The 19,957-nt window shown below is 57.7% G+C and overlaps 1 protein-coding gene across 3 annotated transcripts in view; it reads right to left on the bottom strand.

The window, feature by feature from the left end:
- Positions 1-19,957, bottom strand: part of PCDH1 (protocadherin 1) — a 57,735-nt gene that overhangs the window by 27,971 nt on the left and 9,807 nt on the right. For all 3 annotated transcript variants that reach the window (XM_071443008.1, XM_071443009.1, XM_071443010.1), the window contains 2 exons: positions 17,462-19,654; positions 115-334 (listed from right to left, as the gene is read on the bottom strand). In XM_071443008.1, the coding sequence (XP_071299109.1) occupies positions 115-334; positions 17,462-19,654 (2,413 nt within the window). The remainder of the gene's footprint in view (positions 1-114; positions 335-17,461; positions 19,655-19,957) is intronic.

Genomic DNA, 19,957 nt, shown 5'->3' on the forward strand with positions numbered 1-19,957 from the left:
GAGCGTGTCCCAGCCGAGCTCCCACGTCACCCGCACCGGGGACAGGGATCATGGAGGACCAGAAGCCTCGGGGACAGGTGCCAGGGAGGGGACAGGCGCAGGGCGGGCACGTACCGTTCTCGGGGTGCTCCATCTCCCCGATGCTGCCATCGGGCGTGGTGCGCTCGTAGTGGTCCTCGGGCAGGGCCAGGGGCCCGATGCGGGGCCCTGATGAAGATTTGCTGCTGGGGGTCTCGGATTCCTCCAGCCCGCTGTCGTAGTAGCTGTGCTGGGAGGGGTCCTGCAGGTCCTGAGCCTGGCTGGCTGCAGAGAACGTCACTCGGCGATGAGGTAACTGCAGACAAGAGAGAAGATGTTGCATCACCCACCTGACAGGTGAAGAAAGAGGGTGGGGTCATCCAACCTGAGCCCATCCTGGGCCTCCAGAGCCATCCTGGCAGACTCAGCACCAGGCTCCATCCCAGCCAAGAGCTCCCCATCACATGCAGGGAGCACACTTTGCATGGTCCCTGCGCTGCCCCAACCCATCACTCCCTCCACGGCTCTGTCCCAGCCTCGTCTGTCACCCAGGTGTCCCCTCCCATGTCAGGACAGCTCTGGAAAGGCTCCCCCATCAGCACAGCCTCCTGAGTCACTGTCCCCACCCTTAACCAGGGCTCCCCACTTGGCAGGTTCCCAACGCAACCCCAGAGCCTCCTGTGGCCAAGACTGCCCCAAAGCCTCTCTGATGGCATCACTGCCCAGCACAGAGCCACATCCTCCCTCCCCTGCCAGCCCCTGGCATGACCTCAGCTCCCATCCCCAGGATTCTCCTCCCTGGGTCACCTCGTTAAGCCTTTCCAAGACCCCACTTCACACTCTCCCTCCCCAGCCCTGCCTCGCGCTCAGAGCAGCTCCCTGCCAGCAGCCATTAAGCCACATCATTATCCTGCTCCAAATCCTTCCACCAAATCCTTCTTTGGTGTGATTACCGAGGAGTGGAGTGGAGAGTTCAAGGGGCAAGAGAGGGGAATGAAACACAACCACCGAGAGCAAGAAAAAACCACCACAATGTTTCCCCACCAGAAATGTGGGGAAAGGCCAAGACAGGAATTATTTGATGGGGAGCTGAAGGTGATGAGGTGAGAGAGGAGCCAACACAACGTTTAGGCTGAATACTGAATACCTTTTTCTGTGCTGGTGTCTTTCCTACAAATCAGTGGCAATCAGGCGTCCCACACACAGCGAGCACCGGCCAGGAAGGGGAAGGAATTGAGACGAACAGAGGGAAGGAACACAGAGGGAGCATTTAGATGAGCTGCTTTAAGGTTGGTTGGACCTGATTAAATTCACCACAGATGCTTAGAGACCTGATTTAAGTAACTTCAGAGCTGTTAGGGCTGCTTTTTTTATTTTTTTTCCCAAGACTTTTTTTTTTTTTTCCTGAGGAATTTGTAGAGAATCAGGGAGCTTCCAGAAGACTGGAAGGGAGCTAAAATAGCGCCTGTCTTTAATGATGAGAAAAAAGAAGAGCTGGAGAATTATAAAACAGTTAGCTTAATTTCAGTTCCTGGAAAAATACTGAAGCAGATAAAAGAACTCTTTGTAAGTACCTACAAGATAACAAGGAAATGAGTAACAGCCACTGTAGGTTTGTCACAAACAAACATGTCAAGCCATTGAACTCCTTCCTTTGAAAAGACAGCAGGCCTCGTGGAGGGAGGAGGAGCAGTAAATGTTCTAGCTCGACTTGAGGAAGTTTTTTTTGACACTGTTTTAGCTGATTTTCTCATAAGTAATGCAAGCAAACAGCAGAGGTGCAGCACGGTACATCCCTGCCTGGGTAATGTGGGTGCAAATCATTTGGAAAGTGTTATTCCCGAAGGAATTACTGCAGACAGCCTTTTCAGCTGGGATCATGGATCAAATTAAAGCTCTGAGTTGTGTCCCGAATCCATTGCTGGGCTGTGTTTTCATTAGCTGCTGGCATGACAGATGTGGGGTGGGTCTGTCACATCTGCACCCTCGTGAGGAGCAGTCACAGCTGGCTGAGGATCACTGCAATCACAGGCTGGGGATCCACTCCTGCTGCCAGCCTCCCACCAAAAATGCATCAATATTGGGAGGTGTGAATGGGCTGGGATGTGCCAGCTCTGCTGGGTGCCAGGAGGCTGAGCTGGGCACCGGTATTGAGGGGAGTGCCCCACTTCAGCAGAGAAGAACAGACAAGCAGTTGTTGGAAACCATGACAAAATATTTCAAAAAAAGAGAGAAATTGGTTCAGGGAAGAGAAGGTTAAGGGTGGCAAAGGCTGGAAAGGAAAAGCCTGTGCTTGGGACCACTGGCAGATGAGAAGGAGTGACCTCTACCTGCAGCAGGGAACACTGGGTTAATCACTGTGGCAAAAACCCCACAGTAGCTTTGGCCAAGTGCAATCACAGGATCATGGCAGGGTTTGAGCTGGAAGGGCCTTAAAGCTCATCTCATCCCACCCCTGCCATGGGCAGGCACCTTCCAGTAGCCCAGGTGGCTCTGAGCCCCATCCAGCCCAGCCTTGGGCACTGCCAGGGTGGGGCACAGCACAGGGGGCACAGGATGGGGCTGCCAGAGCAGAGGGTGCAGCCCCTGCCATAAGGTGAGCCCCTCCTGGGAGGGCTCTGCAGGAGCTGAGGACAAGGCGGCGCTGCCCAGGTGCCAGTGCCCCTCTGGAGTCCCCTCCCAGCCCACAGGGATCGAGTAAAGCCTGGCACTGCCCTCCCCCTGGCCTTGCCCACCCAGCTGAAACCATTTCCTGCCTTGCCTGGCCCATCCCGAGCTCCTGCTTTCCCTCCGTGCTTGCACCAGCCCTGCCAGACCAGCCGGGCTCCTCGGGGTGCTGAGATAACACAAATCAACAAAGTCCCAAAGCCAGCCTGTGACAGCCACCATCCCCCCAGCCCGGGGGGCTCCATCCCAACAGCAGCGCTTTTACCTGAAAAACACCTCCTTTAAATGTCACCAGGCAGCCCTGGAAAGGGCTCCTCTCCCTGCAGGGCTCCCCAGCCCCGTCCCTGCAGCCCCACAGGGCAGCGTGGCACTGGCATGGGGAGGGCCCCCCTCCCTCTGTGCCCAGCCCCACCAGCGGGTCCCTGGGACGCTCTGCAGCCGCTCAGCCCGGCTCTAGAATCGTGGAAAAGCACGGAATTGATTTGTCTGGCCTTGACTCACAGAAATTGGGTTTGGTGTGACCTTTCTGGGGGAGGGTAAAGAGCCTTTGAGCAGGCAGTGCCCTCTGCACAAGGAGCTGCCTGTGCAGTGCAGTCCAGGCACAGCAGAGCCTTCTGTTTGAGGAGTCAAACACAGCAGCTCCAAGTCACAACCTGCAAACAGCAAATCTGTTTTGGGGCCCTCATCTTTGCTTGCCCCAGTTTTTCCCCATTTCCTCATCAGAGGTGACCTTTGCAGGTGCCATCTCACCAGGGCTTCCTGCAGTGCCTTCCTGCCCTTTCAGCCTCGCAGGTTTTTCCACCTGAGGTCTGTGCCAGCCTCTTAACCCTGAGCTACTCATGCAGCATGACCCTTGAATCCATTTTAAAGCCAGCACTTCCCAGGATATCAGCCAGCGCTCCGTTCCTCCGTGCTGGGCTGCGTTAAAATGCACTTTGTTTAAATGGGCCCGGTTTACCAAGCAATCTGGATTGCTCTGCATGGCTGCTCCATCCTCAGCACCATCTCCCACTCCACCAATCTCCATGGCAGGCACAGGTTTATCAGCAGTGATTTCAGATTTCCTTCCAGACCATTGATTCCAGTGGTGAATGGCAGCGGGTGCCGAGGAGCAGCTCCAGGAGAACCTGGCTCCACAAGGGATCCCAGCCAAGCTTCCCTTTCCTTCCCTAAGCTCTGGATAAACCGGATCTGCCTCACTATGCCGTGCTCAGAATCCCAGAATCCCAGGTTGGAAAAGCCCTCCAAGGTCACCGAGTCCAAGCTGTGCCTGATCCCCAGCCCAGAGCTGTGAGTGCCACATCCAGGTGTTCCTTGGACACCTCCAGGGATGGGCACTCCAAACCTCCCTGGGCAGCTCCTCCCAAGGCCTGAACACCCTCTCCATGGAGAAATTCCTGCTGATGTCCAACCTCAGAGCAGTGTTCATGCAAAGCAATAAAAATAATAATAATGATAGTGATAAAATCCCCATTATCAGCTGGGAACATCCATCAGTCTCCAGCTGCTCTGTACCCAACACAAACCAGCTCTGCCTCTCCAGCCCTGTGGGAATGCTTGCAGCAGCTCTCGTTCCTCACAGAGGCCAGGGCCATGCCTAAGGAAAGGTTTAAAAGCCAGACCTGTCACGTAATGCCAGTGTCCCCTGCCATCAGCCACAGTGACTGACGTCAGTGCTATTTCCATCAGCCATTCCCTGCTTTAGCCATTAATCCAGTTGTTCCCTGGGGCTGCCCAGGGCAGTGAGCACTGCACAGCCCCAGCCAGCTCTTCCAGCTGCTCATGGCATCACTGCCCTACCAGTCCTGCCCACCCCAGGCTCCCCAGCTCCATGGACACCTCCAGAGCAGAGAGATCCCACTCTTTGCTAGAAATTATTCCCTTCCATTATGTCAAATATCTCTGTTTGGAATGCCTTTGCAGGTTCCCAACACATGGGCAGGTCCCACATCCTACGTTGTTATGTCTCAGCCCAAATTACTCCAACTATTTAGTCAATACTTTTACATTTTTCTCCATAATTAACAATTTTGCAATCTCCACTTGGAATTGACAGTTCCTGAATTCCACCTCTTCCCGGCACATTTTTTAAAGTACTTATTGTGTTGACTTTGTAATAATTGATTTTCCCCCAATGTCTTTGGCTTTGCTTGTTAATTTTCTACACTCTAGAACGACTCATTTCTCCTAATTGCTGTAACTCCCTCCTTTTACCCCCAGTATTTATTAGTTTCCTACTTCCAACTGCTGCCTCTGTGCTGGAATGGGATTTGGGGCAGAGCTGTCTATTTTCTCAGCTGAGAAATTGTGGCTTTGGATAAAAAACCTGCATTTTCAGGGTTCCTCAGTGCTGACTGTGATATTTCTGATGGGGACACCTGTGCCAGCACCAGGGACAAACTGAGCCCCTGTCCCCCTCTTCCTGCAGGGATGCTCTGATGGGGATGTTCATGAAAATCCTGCAGGCTCTGTGCTGCTGCAGCTCAAGGATTTTTCCTGAGGAGGAATCCTTAGCAGCTCTCCCTCTGGTGACCCCCATCCTCTGTAAGTGCTCTCCTGCCTTTTTGAGCCCCTGCCTGCTCCAGCCTCCTCAGATTCCAGCAGCAGTGAACTCCAGCCCATGTGCTCTCTGGAAAAGCTCTTCCCTTTGCTCCTGCCTCTGCTGCCTGCTCGTTTTGCCTTGAACTTCTCCTACCTGCAGGGTTGTGAGGAACAGCAGTAATTACTCCTCACTCTGCCCCTTCCAATTCCACAAATCCAGGCTGCATCCTGCTCTGCCAGGTCCTGCTGCAGACACCAGGCACGTCTGGCCAGCTCTGCTGCCCTTCCCTGTGTCCCTTCCATCCCATCTGCCCTTCCCTGTGCTCCTTCCATCCCATCTGCCCTTCCCTGTGCCCCTTCCAGCCCTGCTGCCCTTCCTGTGCCACTTCCATCCCATCTGCCCTTCCCTGTGTCCCTTCCATCCCATCTGCCCTTCCCTGTGCCCCTTCCAGCCCTGCTGCCCTTCCCTGTGCCCCTTCCAGCTCTTCCCCAATTTTCCAGCCACAGGGAACTCACAGCTCCAGTTTTGGGGCTCATCTGGCAGTAGCAGGAGCTTTGTTTTGGTGAGGAATTTTTGTGGGCTGTCCCCGACCTGCCTGGTCCTGGCTGCACATCCCAAACCCCCCCAGCACCAATCCCTGACTGTGCTGATTCCTTCTGCCAGGAGGGCACATTAGGAAAAATCATACTGGGAGACATTTCTTCCAATATTTCTTCGTGGAATATTGAGAGACCTTTCTTTCAATATTTCTTCATGGAAAGGGTGGTCAGGCATCAGAAGGAGGGTGGTGGAACCACCATCCCTGCAGGTGTTCAGGGAATGACTGGAGGTGACACTCAGTGCTCTGGGCTGGGTGACATCAAATCTTGATGATCTTGGAGGGTTTTTTTTCCAACCTTAATGATTCTGTGAGGATTCCCACTCATGGATGCTGGGTGGGGCTAAGGGGACCCTGCAGCCCTCAGCCCTTCTGCTCCCTCATTCAAACATCCCCAGCTCCCAGCACGTCCTGCACCAGGCTGATTGTCCTTGCTAAACCCAGGGAAAACAAATTCAGCCCAAGTGACAGCAGTGCCAGGAGGCAACAGGAATTCGGGATGTCACCATGTCCCCACAAACCCACAGCATCATTGCCTGTGCAGAGGGCAGGGACTGAGCAACAGGAATTTGGGAATGTCACCATGTCCCCACAAAGCCACTGGCACCACTGCCTGTGCAGAGGGCAGGGACTGAGCAGCAGGAGAAATTCCATTGTTCACAAAGGAAACCACAAAATCCGCCCCGGGCACCCTTTTCCTGCTGGCAGGGACAGAGGGGAGCCACCCTGAGCACAGGGGCAAAATCCAGCCCCTGTTAACTGGCTCACTGCTGATCCCAAAGCAGGATCCACGCTCCCCTGGCCTCCTGTGCCTCCCCACACGCCAGAAGCTCCTTTCAGGCAGCTGCCAAGGGAGCTGCTTCCCCTACAGCCGCCACAATGCAGCAACTCACAGGGCCGGGAGTGAAAGGCAATGTCAGAGCCAGCGCCCGGAATATCAAAATGAGCGACAAGGGAGCCATTGTGGCCCTGGAGTCACCCAACTTCACATGGATTCATCAGCCCCTCTCCTTCACACACCAACCTGGAGCCGTGCAGCATCCCTGGATATGGAGGGGAAGAGAGAAGGATAAGGCCAGGGACTGTGCTTTGAGTGAGCCAGAGCCAGCGTTCCATGGGTGGAGGCTTGGGAATTGTTTGCTTTGCCTGGCGAGGAGCAGGGCTCCAGTGCAGTGCAGCACAGCCTTGGGAGCAGGAGGCTGAGGGGAATATTATGTCCATGGAAACCAGGGCAGGCCTCGAGGAAAGCTGGAGCTGAATTGCCAAAACCACCCAGGGCAACGCTCAGGCTCCAGGAAACAGGACACAGCTCGTCCCTGAGCCGACCATTTTACAGCTCATCTGAGCCACCAGAGCTTCTGCTGCCCTGCTGGGGTGAGAATGGAGCTCAGACAGCTCTTCCCATCCTGTTCCATTACCCTGCAGCAGCACCTTGTGCAGCCACTGCACTGATTTTTGGAGGAGAAGCCCCCCAGGAGCCCTCCCTGCTTGTTCTGCACTCACCCTGCAGGTGATGGGAAGAGCTCAGGGCATTTCCTGGCACAGCAGCACCCTGAGGAACAGGGACAGGGACACGGGACAAGGGACAAGGGACAAGGGACAAGGGACAAGGGACACGGGACAAAGCAAACACTGCCCTGGCTTGGTGTCACCTCCTGCTCCTGCCCTTGGTGGCCTGGGGGTCCTGTTTGCCCCAAGGGCCCCTCCCTGCCCTGCCACAGCATCTCCAGGGGTTCATTGGTTGAGCAGACCCAGCTGCATTCCCAGCTCCCTGTTTGCCCAACATGAAAGAATTGAGGGAAGGACTGGGATCAGGTCCCAGGGGCTGCTTTGGACAAGGGAGGGACATGGACAGAGCCATCTCTAAGCCAAGATCTGTGGTCTCACACCTGTGAGACCCATTATTTTTTTCAAAACACTCCTTCAGACCCTCCCAAGATTTCGTCCCTCCCAAAGAACCCTGACAATTCTGGAGCACAGTTAGAGGCCCAAAGCTGTTATCTGCCAGCCTGGCCTTCCTGGGGTCACCTCCACCACAGCCCCTGGGGTCCCACAGGGCACGTCAGCCATGGGGTGACCGCTCTGCTCTGTGATGCCCACGGGGTCTCGTGTGGTGGCTGTGTTTGCCCACAAATTCCTGTGTCCATCCCCAGCTCCCAACACCCCTTCAGCTCTTCCAATACTGACAAACCAGAGAAGGAATCCACAACCAGAGGAAAAAAGCACAGGAACCCATGGAATCCCAGCTCCCAAACCCAGGTATTATCCCCAAAATCACCTGATCCCCTCCTGAGTGGCTGCTCAGCTGACAATTAGCGAGTGCTGACCTTGCAGTCAGCAGAGGCAGTCTCCAAGTGCTGCCCAAATAATGATAGCAGAGCAGCCAGCCTCAAATGGACATCAGCTCCCGAGGCACTATTTAATGAATAAATCCAGGAAAATGCGGGCTGACTCCACATAGGTGCCCTGAAGCCTCCTGAAATTTGCATGATGCTCAAAGAAGCCGCCAAAGCCCGGTGCCAACCTGCCTGGTCAGATCGAATTTATCTAACTCAGAGCAAGATCTAACGCAATTAGAGACCCATTTAGGCAGCCTGGGGACAGAGCCTGCCTAACCCTCAGCCTATCCCAGCTCTGAGCCCATCCAGGAGGTGCCATTTGGCTTTTCTTTGGGTGAAATGAAGACGGGCAAGGAAAACACGGAAATAAATCATGGGAAGGGCGAACGGTAAAATGGAAAGGGGTCATAATCTTTATGGAATAATGTTTAAATTGGTCTGGCCGTGCTGCCCTGGAATGTCTGTCACCATCCAGCTGATAATGGAGCTATTCTGGAGATGGTTGGTGTGGAGTGGAAATTGCCCTGGCCGCAGCAGGAGACCTCATAATCATGTTAAAACCATCTTAAGATCCCAGGGAGAAAAAGCTTTCCGGGACTGGGAGCAACACTTGAATAAAACCCTAGAGGAATCCAACAGCTGCAGAGTGGGAAAATGATGCTGGGAAAATAATGAGCTAATCTGGCTTCCAGTTGCACCCAGTGGAGCTGACAGGGAGCACTGAAGGCTCTGGGGAGAGCAGGGGGTCCGAAGCTGTAGACTCAGGACTCTATAAAAAAAAAATGGAGATAACCAGGAATGGAAGCCTTTCCACAGAAAACCTGTCAATTTGCTGAAATCAGATCATTATTCAAGCGAGCTCCCTGTTTCAGGGCTGGGGCGTGGGGGGAGATCTTTGCTGACACGTGAAAATGAAAAAATGATGCTCTTGCAAAGGTACCTTTCACTTCAGGACTCCAGCCAAGTATTAATTATGGAGCTCAACTCAAAAAGGTCAGGCAAAATCATGCCTTTAGACATTACTAGAAAAAAAAATATTTATATATAATATATATTCTGATTGACCTGGGAAATGGGGGGGAAAACTGTCAATTCTTCCTGATTTGCTTTCAAATTGAAAATTTTCCTCTGAGGGCAAACCTGTTTTGCAGCCAGTTCTATTTCCACAGGCAAAGGGCAGCAGCTTTTCCTGTCTGCCCAAGGAATTGTGCCTGCTCCAGAGGTCTGGGCACCCACACACTGCAGAGATGGGCAGAGCCCTCACTTTAGTGGTCTGCACCTCCTGATGAGTGGAGATACCAGGTGAGACAAACCTTCCTTTGGAGACATCAAACAGGTAGGACAAGTCATAGGAAGGCTTCTTAGGGCCACTTATCTTGCCTGCACTGCTCCAGCTCCCATTCCCACTGGCACAGGACCCCTGGGATGGGTGAGCTCCTCAAATCCCAGGATTGCTATCACATCCTTGGCCAAACCAGATCCTGGCTCCAAACAAGTTTCCAGCACATTTGCAATGGTTTCTGAGCTCTCTGGGCAAGGGGTGCCCCAATAGTCCCTAATAAACTGTGATCCATTTGAAATCATTGGGAAAAAAATCCCCCCAAGCTCCTCCAGGCATTTGCAGAGCCTGGAATCACAACACCTCAGAAAGTCTTGCCCAGCCTGAATGAGAACCAAGGGCTCTTCAAACATCTGAAACACGACTTTTTCCTTCCACGGGGCTCAAGTGCTTTTGATGAACAAGCAGGGAGATGAATGGATGAGTGTGAGGGGAACATCACACATGGCTCCAGCAGGACACTTCCAGCAGGATCTCAGTGCAGAGCTCAGCCACGAGGTGCCCCCCCAGCAGCTGCTGCTGAGCACGGGGGAGCTGGGAGGATGTGAAAACCAGGCCATGAGGGAGCAAAATAGCTGCAGGCTCTCAGGTTGCTGGGGCCTTTCAAGATGTCTCGGAGGAGCTGAATCAGGGCAGGCTGCTCTGACAGCTCCCAGGGAGGGAGGTGGGATCTCTGCCCTCCCCAAAGGATGGCTCCCAGCTTTGATGGAGCGTGCCAGGATCCCTGTGCCATGTGCAGGCAGATCACAGGGGTGTTTTGCAAGGCAGGAGGAGCTCAGCAGGATGTTTACATCCCAGCAAAGGGGCATCTTCAGGGATCTCTGGGCAGGACCCACAAGGCCTGGCTGTGAGTGCCACAAGGATGGAAATAATGAGGTGGTGGAGCTTTCTGCTGCTCTCCTGGCAGGTCACAACCCACGCTCCCACCACAAACCCACCCACGCTTCCCTGCCAGCAGCTCAAGGGCTGAGGCAGTAAACAGCTTCCACCACACAAGGCATTGATGCAAAACAACCAGGAATGTTTCTAAAGGGATCTGGGGGAGTTGTTTTCTTTCTGGTCCTCTGCCTGACCTCCTCTTCCTCTCAAGAGGGTTGGGTTGGGAATCACACTCAGAAAAGAAGCCTTTACTACAGGTAGAACGTGGAAACCAGGTACTCAAGGGTGAGAGACCTCCAGAAAAGTTCAGAAAGTCAGAGAATAAAATCATGGAATGGTTTGAGTTGGAAGGAACCTTAAAGTCCATCTCATCCCACCCCTGCCATGGCAGGGACACCTCCCACCATCCCAGGTGGTCCCAGCCCCAATGTCCAGCCTGGCCTTGGGCACTGCCAGGGATCCAGGGGCAGCCCCAGCTGCTCTGGGAACCCTGTGCCAGGGCCTGCCCACCCTCCCAGGGAGGAATTCCTTCCCAATATCCCATCTAAATCTCTCCTCTTTTACTTTCAGAGCTCCCCTTGTCCTGTGTAAAATCTCTCTCCATCTTTTCTGTAGCTCTCCTTGAAGTACAAAAAGGGTCAGGACAAAAGGCAAGGTCAGTGAAGGACCTGTTGGTGGGGAGCTGAGTGAGGCTGAGCTGCAGGCCTGACTCCAGAGGTGAAGCCAAGGCCGAGTTCACCCAGGCTGGACTTGTGGGTGCTGCAGCCACAGTCAGAGGTGACCAGAAAAGGGCACCAGGACACCAGGGGCGACCTCCTCACCCCTGTTTAACCCTCCTGTGCCCCAGCTGAGCTGTCTGTGCCTTCTGGGGGGCTGGGCACATTCCAGAGGAGGAGCCTCTTCTGGAATAATCTCCAGTGCCCATCTTGGTTTCTGCCGGGAGCAGAGCTGGGTTGTGCAATGGCAGCACAGCCGTGCCCTGGGGATGGGCCGTGCCCAGGGCTCCTGGCAGGGGCTCTCACAGGACAGGGGTGTGTGGGGATGAGGGTGGAGGGGCAGGAGGGTGATCTGGGCCTGGCACAGGGCTCAGCATTCCAAAGGATGTGCCAACCAGCAGGAGGTTTGCCAGGGCACCACGGGTGCCACGTGCCCAACACCCCACAAACCACAAAGGGGCTCTTTGGGACCTGCCCTGGCACGGCCCCACACGGGGGGATTCACTCTGGGGGTCCCAGCTGGCCCCCAGAGCACAGCAGCCACCCCTTTGCTGCTGTCCCAGGGCTCCCAGGGCTGCCCTTCCCAGCCCTGACACAATCCCAGCCACTCTGTGCCCTTTGCTCCAGGCATTCCTTAGCCCTTGTTCCCTCCACAACAACCTCCCTGGCCTGTCCTACATCCTGCACCCTCTCATTACTGCAACCTCCTTCCATCCCATCCCAGAACATCCCAGAACATCCCAGCTCTGTCCTCACCTGGGAGCACCCCACCCTCCACCCCCTCCAGCTGCATCCACCCTCTGTGTTCACCCCATCCACACCTCTGGGTGCTCTGTGGGCTGAGGGGCACCGAGTGCCTGGGGACACACAGGGGCCATGGGGACACACAGGGACCATGGGGGCACACAGGGGCCATAGGGGCACACAGGGACACACAGAAACCATGGGGACACACACAGAGATAATGGGGACACACAGGGACACACAGAGACCATGGGGACACACAGGGGCCATAGGGACACACAGGGACACACAGGGACCATGGGGACACACAGAGACCATGGGGACACACAGGGACACACAGGGGCCATGGGGACACACACAGAGACCATGGGGACACACAGGGACACACAGGGGCCATGGGGACACACAGGGACCACGGGGACACACACAGGGGCCATGGGGACACACACAGAGATAATGGGGACACACAGGGACACACAGAGACTGTGGGGACACACAGGGACCATGGGAACACACAGGGACACACAGAGACCATGGGGACCCACACAGAGACCACAGGGACACACAGGGACCATGGGGACACACAGGGACACACAGGGGCCATGGGGACACACAGAGACCATGGGGACACTCAGGGACCATGTGGACATGCAGAAAACACGGGGACATGCAGAGACCATGGGGACACACACAGAGATAATGGGGACACACAGGGACCACGGGGACACACAGGGACACACAGGGACCATGTGGACATACAGGGACCATGGGGACACACAGGGGCCACGGGGACACACACAGGGGCCATGGGGACACACAGAGATAATGGGGACACACAGGGACACACAGGGGCCATGGGGACACACACAGAGACCATGGGGACACACAGGGGCCATGGGGACACACAGGGACACACAGGGACCACGGGGACACGGCCTGTCCCAGCCGCAGGCTCTGCCCCAGGGTTTGGTGCTGGGTGCTGCAGCCTGCAGGGCTGGGCCCCGCTCCAGGGAGCAGCACTGCAGCTGAGCCCGGCCGAGCGGGCAGAGCAGTGCTGGGAATATCAATCAGGGAGGCCTGGAGCGGGCGGCTGCACACACAGCCAGGGCTTTCATCCCCCAGCATCCACAGCAGAGGCAGCCAGGGGCTCAGCCCTGCACTGGGAGGGCTCAGCAGCCCTCTGTACTGCAGCCAGCACGGTCAGGAGAGACTGGGGAAAGCCAGGGAGAAGGGAGAGATCAGGAGAGAGGGTGGAGAGGAGCAGACACGGTTGTGAAAGAAGCAGGAAGATCTGAGGGGGAAAAGGAGGAGTTCCCCTGATCCAAGCTAGGAAAGGCCAATGCTGGCTCCAAGGGTATCAGGCAGGGGAGAGGCTGAGGCTGCGAGGAGGGAGAGGAAGAGGAGGGCAGGGAGGAATGGCAGGAGGGGAACTGGGCAGTGCTGTCACCCAGCCCCACGTGGGGAGCCCCAGGCAAGGAGCACAGAGACCATGGGGGAGCCTTCAGGGGACAAAGGACGAGGTCCCCAGTGCTGGTGGGGCCAGGGACTGCCAGGCAGGAGAGACCCAATGACCTCCCTGATGTGCTGGGGACAGTCAGTGCCACTGTGTCCTTGCAGACACTGCCTACAGAGCGGTCACCTGGCCTGGGCTGCCCACCCTGCTGTCACCCGCTGCCACTGTGTCCACCCCAGTGCCACCCTCCACACAGCACAGCCTGTGCACAGCCCTGTGCCCTCTCCCTGGGGCCGTGCACCCCCTGTGCCACCTCCTTCTGCAGCCCAGGCTGCACAGTCCCCACTGCCACCTCCGTGGGGACAGGGCTTGTACCCTGCCCTGTGCCACCTTCCTCCAGCTGCATCCCCTGTCCCTGACACACAGCCTGTGCCTGTGTCACCACGCTGCCCTCTGTGACACCTGCCCAGGGTGCTGGCAGTGACACTCCCCTCTGTGCCACCTGCCCAGGGTGCTGGCAGTGAGCATCCCCCTGTCACCTGCCCCGTGTGGGGGCACGGGCTGGGTACACCCCGCTGTCACCTCCCCCTGCAGCACAGACTGCACACACCCGCGCTGGCTCTGGCTGCACATCCAGCCTGTACCAGGGGCTGCTCTTGAAGCTCCTCATTTTGAAGTCCCAAATGCCCCATGGTGCTCTCACTCATCAACCCAAGTCCCCAGCACAGATGCACCAGGAGCCACCACACCTTCCTGCCTGGCCCCTGGTGCCCTCAGCACCCTCAGCAATCTCCAGCACGGTGCACTGCCCACTCCCCACCCTGTCCTGTGCTCCCCCAGCCCCCCCAGGCGCCCCAGTGATGCTCACAGGCTGCTGTGCTTTGACACAGCCACTCTTCCCAGCAGATCCAGGGACCTGCAGCCCCTGGACACTTTCCTTATTCCATCTCAGCCCGGCAGAGCCAAATCTGACCCAAGCCCCGCCGATCCCAGCAGCAGGAGCTGATTCACAGTGTGGAGGAACTGCTCCCAGTACAGCTTCTCTCTGGAACTGGGGGAAAGCAGGGCAGGTCCCCCATGAACCCTCAGCTCCATCTGCAGCTCCTTGCTGGATCCATTTATCAGCTCATTCCACGTGAACGACCTTGAGAAAACCCACTGACCCAGGACAGTGGGAGACTTTCCCAGACATCTGCCAGCACCTAAACCTGCAATTTATGGAGACTCTGAGCTAAATTCTCAAACAAGACGATTTCATTTCTGTCCATTACAGCCACAATATTCCTCTCCTCCCCTCCCGCAGAGAGTAATTAATGCTGCACCGCTCCGAGCCCGCGGGCAGGTGCAGGAACCTCTGCTGAGCTCGCCCAGTTCACACCGCTCCAGCTGCCTTCCCGGGTGCTGGGGGGCTGCGAGGACCCGGGGCAGCTCTTGGGAAAGGATGGAGAATATCCCCTCCCGGTGAAAAAGGGATGGAGCCTGGGAGCCAGGCAGAAGAAAGAGCCGCTCCCCACGCCAGCGCCTGAGTTCTCACCCCAGGTTCATCAAAGAGCTGCCGAGGACGAGGAAGGGAGGGAAACTTCTCTCAGAAAGTTCCCAAAGGGAAGCAGATAGCAGGGCTGAGCCAAGCCCCCAGACTGCCCGGCCCAGCCCTGCGGGGAGCAGTTATTGAGGTGGTTGCTGGTGTCTCCTTTCCTCCTCTGCAGCCATCGCTTCTCCCTGCGGGTCCCAGCCCTGCCTGCCCAGGAGGCCCAGACACTTCCTGGATGGTTCAAGATAAAACCTTATGCTGTTAGCAAAACAAACGAGGAGGCTGTGAGAGCCAAGGCTGGCACAGGGCTCAAACCACCGAAGCCAGAACCACTGGTTTCCCCGGCTGATCTAATCTCTCCCAGTGCCAGAGCTCCTCAGCCCCAGCAGCCTGGTGAGGCCACTGGAGGCCCTGGGGAAGAGGTGAACTGGTGTGACAGGAGCAGGGATGGGTGTCCCAGTTTGGAAGAAAAACCAGGAGAAACAAGAACAGGTGGCCAGGGAGGGGGGCCCTGAGATGGGATAGTGGGATGGTGGGAGAGGGGTGGTGTTGGACTGTTCCTGCCTACCAGGGTCCATCTTTTCTCCAAACAGCTGGAGACAAGACCTCGAGCGAGCCCCTTGGCATTGGCATCACCCCCATCCATCCCACCAGGAGATCCCATCCAGGGCAGAGCCATCTGCGTGGGGAGCGGGACCACCTGGCTCCAGCAAGCCTTCCTGAGAGGATCTCTCCTTCCCATCACCTCCCAGGGTGGGGGAGCACCGGGATCTGGGCGCTGCTGACACGCCAAGGCTCCATCTGCAACCGCGTGCGCCCTCATTGCAGCACTGCGGCGCGCGGGAGCGGCGGCTGCCAGCCCGCGCCAGAGGGATTTGGGTCAGGCTAGCCAGGCACAGGGATCTGCTCCACCACGCTCTGGCTGTGGGACGTGGGTGTGGCTCAAGAGGATGTGGGGATCAGCCAGGAGAAGCTTTGAGGGAGGATGTTGGTGTGAAATGAAATGAAAGCTGGGCGGGTTGGGCCATGGCTCGGACTGCATCCACATCCACACAGGTGTGTGTGTGTGCAGGTGTTGGGAACCCTGTCCTGGAGGGGCATCTGCAGAGGGCCAGGTAGTGACTAGACATGGGACATGTCAACCTGGGGATGAAGGGTCAGCACCATGAGGCCTCTGGGCTGATCACGCTGGGGCGTGGTGGAGGGTTTGTGGACATGGCCAGCTCATGTGAGCATCACTCCTGGCCTCCACAGGGCCGGAGTGCTCCAGTGGCCAAGGACATGGAAAATATGCCTGGGAAATTGCTGGGAGAGCCTTCTCAGGGGCAGCAGGGAAAATAAGGCACAACCGGTCAAAAATAGAAAACTTTATTGAAGTCAAATCCAACAGGGCAGCTGAGCTCAGCCCCACGGCAGGAGCCCAGCCTGCCGCTCACTGGGGTACAAAGAAAGGGGCAGGGGTCTCATGGAGCACAGGGGGTACAGCACGGGGGAGAGTGGGTGGTCCTCACCCATGGGGCCCCAGGAAGAAGACAAAGCCACAGGCACTCGCTCCCCCTCTCCCTCCCTGGCTGGTTAAGGACAGAAGTGCCAAAGCAGAAATGTGGTGCAAGCTCCTAAGTGGCCAGACAGCCCGAGAAAGAGGGTCCTGCAAGCTCCACACTCAGCCCACGACCTCGTGGCTCAGCTCCAAGCTCCAGTGCACACCAGCGAGCAGCCAAGACCTGCCTCCGCCCTGCCCCGCACGCAGAGACCCCCCTGGCAACACCAAGAGCAGTGACCTGACCGCAGCAGAGACCTCAGTGCCCCTGTCCCCCGGCCCCAGCACAGCCCCAGCTCTGCCACACGGATGGGCCTTTCCTGTGCCACCAGGATCTGCAGACCCTCTCCTGCAGAGCCACAGCTCCAGGCCTGGTGCTCTGCTACAGGAAGCCCGGATTTCACCGTGCTGGCTGTGGCAGAGGGCCCGAGCCTGGGGGAAGCCGGAGCCTGAGCCTGGGAAAAAGGCAGAGCTTTGCTTCTCCGCCCAGCCCCACCTGCCCGGGCAGCCACAGCGGGCGCAGAGCTCCCTTTGAGGCACCCTGGTGCAGGGATGGTGGCAGGTTCAGCCACACCAGCAGAGCCAGGCAGTGAGGCCAGAGCCTTCCCAACTGCTCCCTGGAGCAGGGCAGGGCTGGAACCCGGCTGTGGCAGGAGCAGGACCAGTCCCTCCTCCCCATGAGCCAGCCCAAGCGGAGGGAGGGATGGGAGGGTGGGCATCGCCCTCCTTGGTGCTCTTAGAGTGGTCCCCAAAGGGGACGCAGGCAGGTGGCATTCCCTGCCCAGAGCCCCACATGCAGAGCCACACACATGCAGCACCCTTCGCGTCACCGTCACCCAGGCAGCGCCACCAGGACCCAGCCCCGGGCGCTCTGACAAGGGCTTGGACAGTTTTTGGCCTCCCCCACACCATCCCCATCCCCTCCCTGCACCACGCCCAGGCTCTGTGGCTCGGCTCCGGGGTAGTCCAACGCCAGCCCCCTGGGCCACACATGCAGGGCTGGGGGCCAGTCCACGCTCACTCCCACACCTCTGTCCAGATGGCTCCCCGGTGCAGCGGGGGCGCCGCTGCCGGCCTCAGGATGAGCTCTCCTACCTGCTTGTTGGTGTATTTCTGGGGGTTGGTGCGGTAGCTGTAGTCCGAGTACTGCTCGGAGCCCGTCGAGTTGTTGTCCCCGGTGCCAACAAAGGTGTTGGTGGCCGGCAGGTCCTGCACCACTTGGTGCTTCTTGGAGGCGGAGGGTGACTGAGGCTGCAGCTGGATGGAGGGCAGCGGCGAGTTGGAGCGGTAGTGGCGGCCCAGGTCCGGGCTGCCCGGAGGGTAGTTCAGGGGCAGGTGGATCCGGGGGCTGTCGCTGACAGAGTCATTCATGAGGTTGAACTTGAGCGATTTCTGCAGCCCCGTCTCCTCCTCATCCTCCGTGGGCTTGGGTGGCTTGGGAGACTTGCTCTTCTTCACCTTGTTCTTGCTCTTCCCGCTCTTGCTGGCCTGCTTGGGTGCATACAGGTCCTTGGTCTCCTTCTTGCCCGCCTGGTAGCCGCTCTTGGCCTCGCGCTGCCGGCAGTAGCGCACCAGGACCACCAGCACGATGACCAGGGTGACAGCCACGATGCCGGCAATGACCCCGAAGAGGATGTTGCTCCGCTGCTTGCTGCGCTCGTACTCGGGGTCGCCGGCGATGTCGATGTCCAGCGGGGTGTCCAGGCTGTGCCCCACCAGCGTGTCCAGCAGCGTGCGGTTGGCCAGCGTCTCGTTGACGTAGAAGTGCACCAGAGCCGTGCCGTGCCGCGAGGGCTTGCCCTTGTCGTTGACGCGCACAACCAGGCGGTGCAGGCCGTGGTGCTTGCGCAGGATCTCCTTCTCCAGAGTGATGTCACCGCTCTGCGGGGAGATCTGGAAGAGCTCGAAGGGGTTTCCTCCTGTGATGCTGTAGATCAGCTCAGCGTTGATGCCCGAGTCGATGTCCTCCGCCTTGACCTTGCTCACCTGCTGGCCAGGGCTGGTGTGAGGCAGGATATGCTTGTAGGTGGCGTTGGAGGGGGAAGTGATGAAGGGGGCATTGTCATTCTCATCCAAGACATTGATGGTCACCCCCACGTAGGCAGACCTGGGGGGATCCCCACCGTCCACCGCCTTGAGTCGGAAGGTGTAGGTGCTCTGCTGCTCCCGGTCAAAAGAGATGCTGGAGAGGATGGTGCCAGTGCCATTTTGGATGACAAAATCCCCGTTGTCTTGCTCCACCGACAGCTGGATCCGGGCATTTTCTCCTTTGTCGGCATCGATGACGGTCACCATGCCCACGGGGCTGAGGGGCGGCATGTTCTCCATCACTGAGAAGTTGTAGCCACTCAGCATGAACTTGGGGTCGTTGTCATTCCTGTCCATGACGTTGATGGCCACAGACGCTGTGCCCTGCTTGCTGGGGCTGCCCTTATCTTCTGCCACCACCAAGAACTCGTAGCGTTCCCGCTGCTCTCGGTCCAGCACCGCCTTCACTCGGATCTCCCCAGAGTCAGGGTCAATGGTGAAGGCGCCCTTGGAGGAGGGGTCTGTCACCAGGGAATAAACCAGCTTGGCATTGGAGCCGCTGTCAGCATCAGTGGCACTCACCTCCATGACCAGCTCGTCGGGCTCGTTGTTCTCAGGGAAGGCCACCTCAGTGAAGCTCTGGCTGAAGACAGGGGCGTTGTCATTGACGTCCATCACCTGCACCTTCAAGGAGTTGGTGCTGGAGAGGGGCGGGTTCCCCGAGTCCACGGCCACAATCTCAATCGTGTACTCCTTCACGGACTCGTAGTCCAGTGGTGTGGTGGTCTGCAGGAAGTATTTCTTCTTGCTGTCACTCCCTGTCTCACTGGCCTGGCGCAGCTGGAATGGGACATCACCGGCCACCACGCAGGTCACCACAGCGTTTTCACCCTCATCTCGGTCGGACACCTGCACCAGAGCCACTGCTGTCTCTACTGGCACGTCCTCCGAGATGTTGGCCATGCCATCCTGGTGGGTGACCAACCCTATGCCCCGGATCTCTATGGAGGGCGCGTTATCGTTCATGTCCTTGATGGTGACCACCACCTGCGTGCGGGCGCTCTTGGGGTTGGCGCCCTTGTCCTTGGCCATGACGGAGAACTTGAGGGTGCCGATGTCCTCGCGGTCGATGGGGCCCTGCACGGTGATGAGCCCCGTGGCGCGGTCCAGGCGCAGCAGCCGCCGCACCATGTCCGAGGCCTGGTGGAAGGAGTAGTCGATCTCAGCATTGGCGCCCTGGTCCGAATCGTTGGCTTTCACCTGGGGGACAGAGGGGACAAGCGGTGAGCAGGACAAGGGCACGGCGGAGCGAGCCCCTCCGCAAACCGCCGCAGCCTTCCCTGAGGACAGCCGGGGGGAAAAACCAGGATTTCCTCTTCTGGGGCCAAGGACTGTGGGGCAAAGAGCCTGGGACCGGCAGAGCAGCTGGGAGCCACCCTCGGGCATGGAGGCTCTGCCTCGCTCTTCCAGAGAAACCGGCTGGGCCGGTTGGCTGCGCTCCCCTCCCAGCCGGCTCCGGCACGCAGGGAATCCTCCGGAACCATGGAACTGTGCCGCTGAGAC

This window comes from Agelaius tricolor, unplaced genomic scaffold (assembly GCF_023055355.1).
Source record: "Agelaius tricolor isolate 1412-34295 unplaced genomic scaffold, bAgeTri1.0.p SCAF_18, whole genome shotgun sequence".
Taxonomy (NCBI): Eukaryota; Metazoa; Chordata; class Aves; order Passeriformes; family Icteridae; genus Agelaius; species Agelaius tricolor.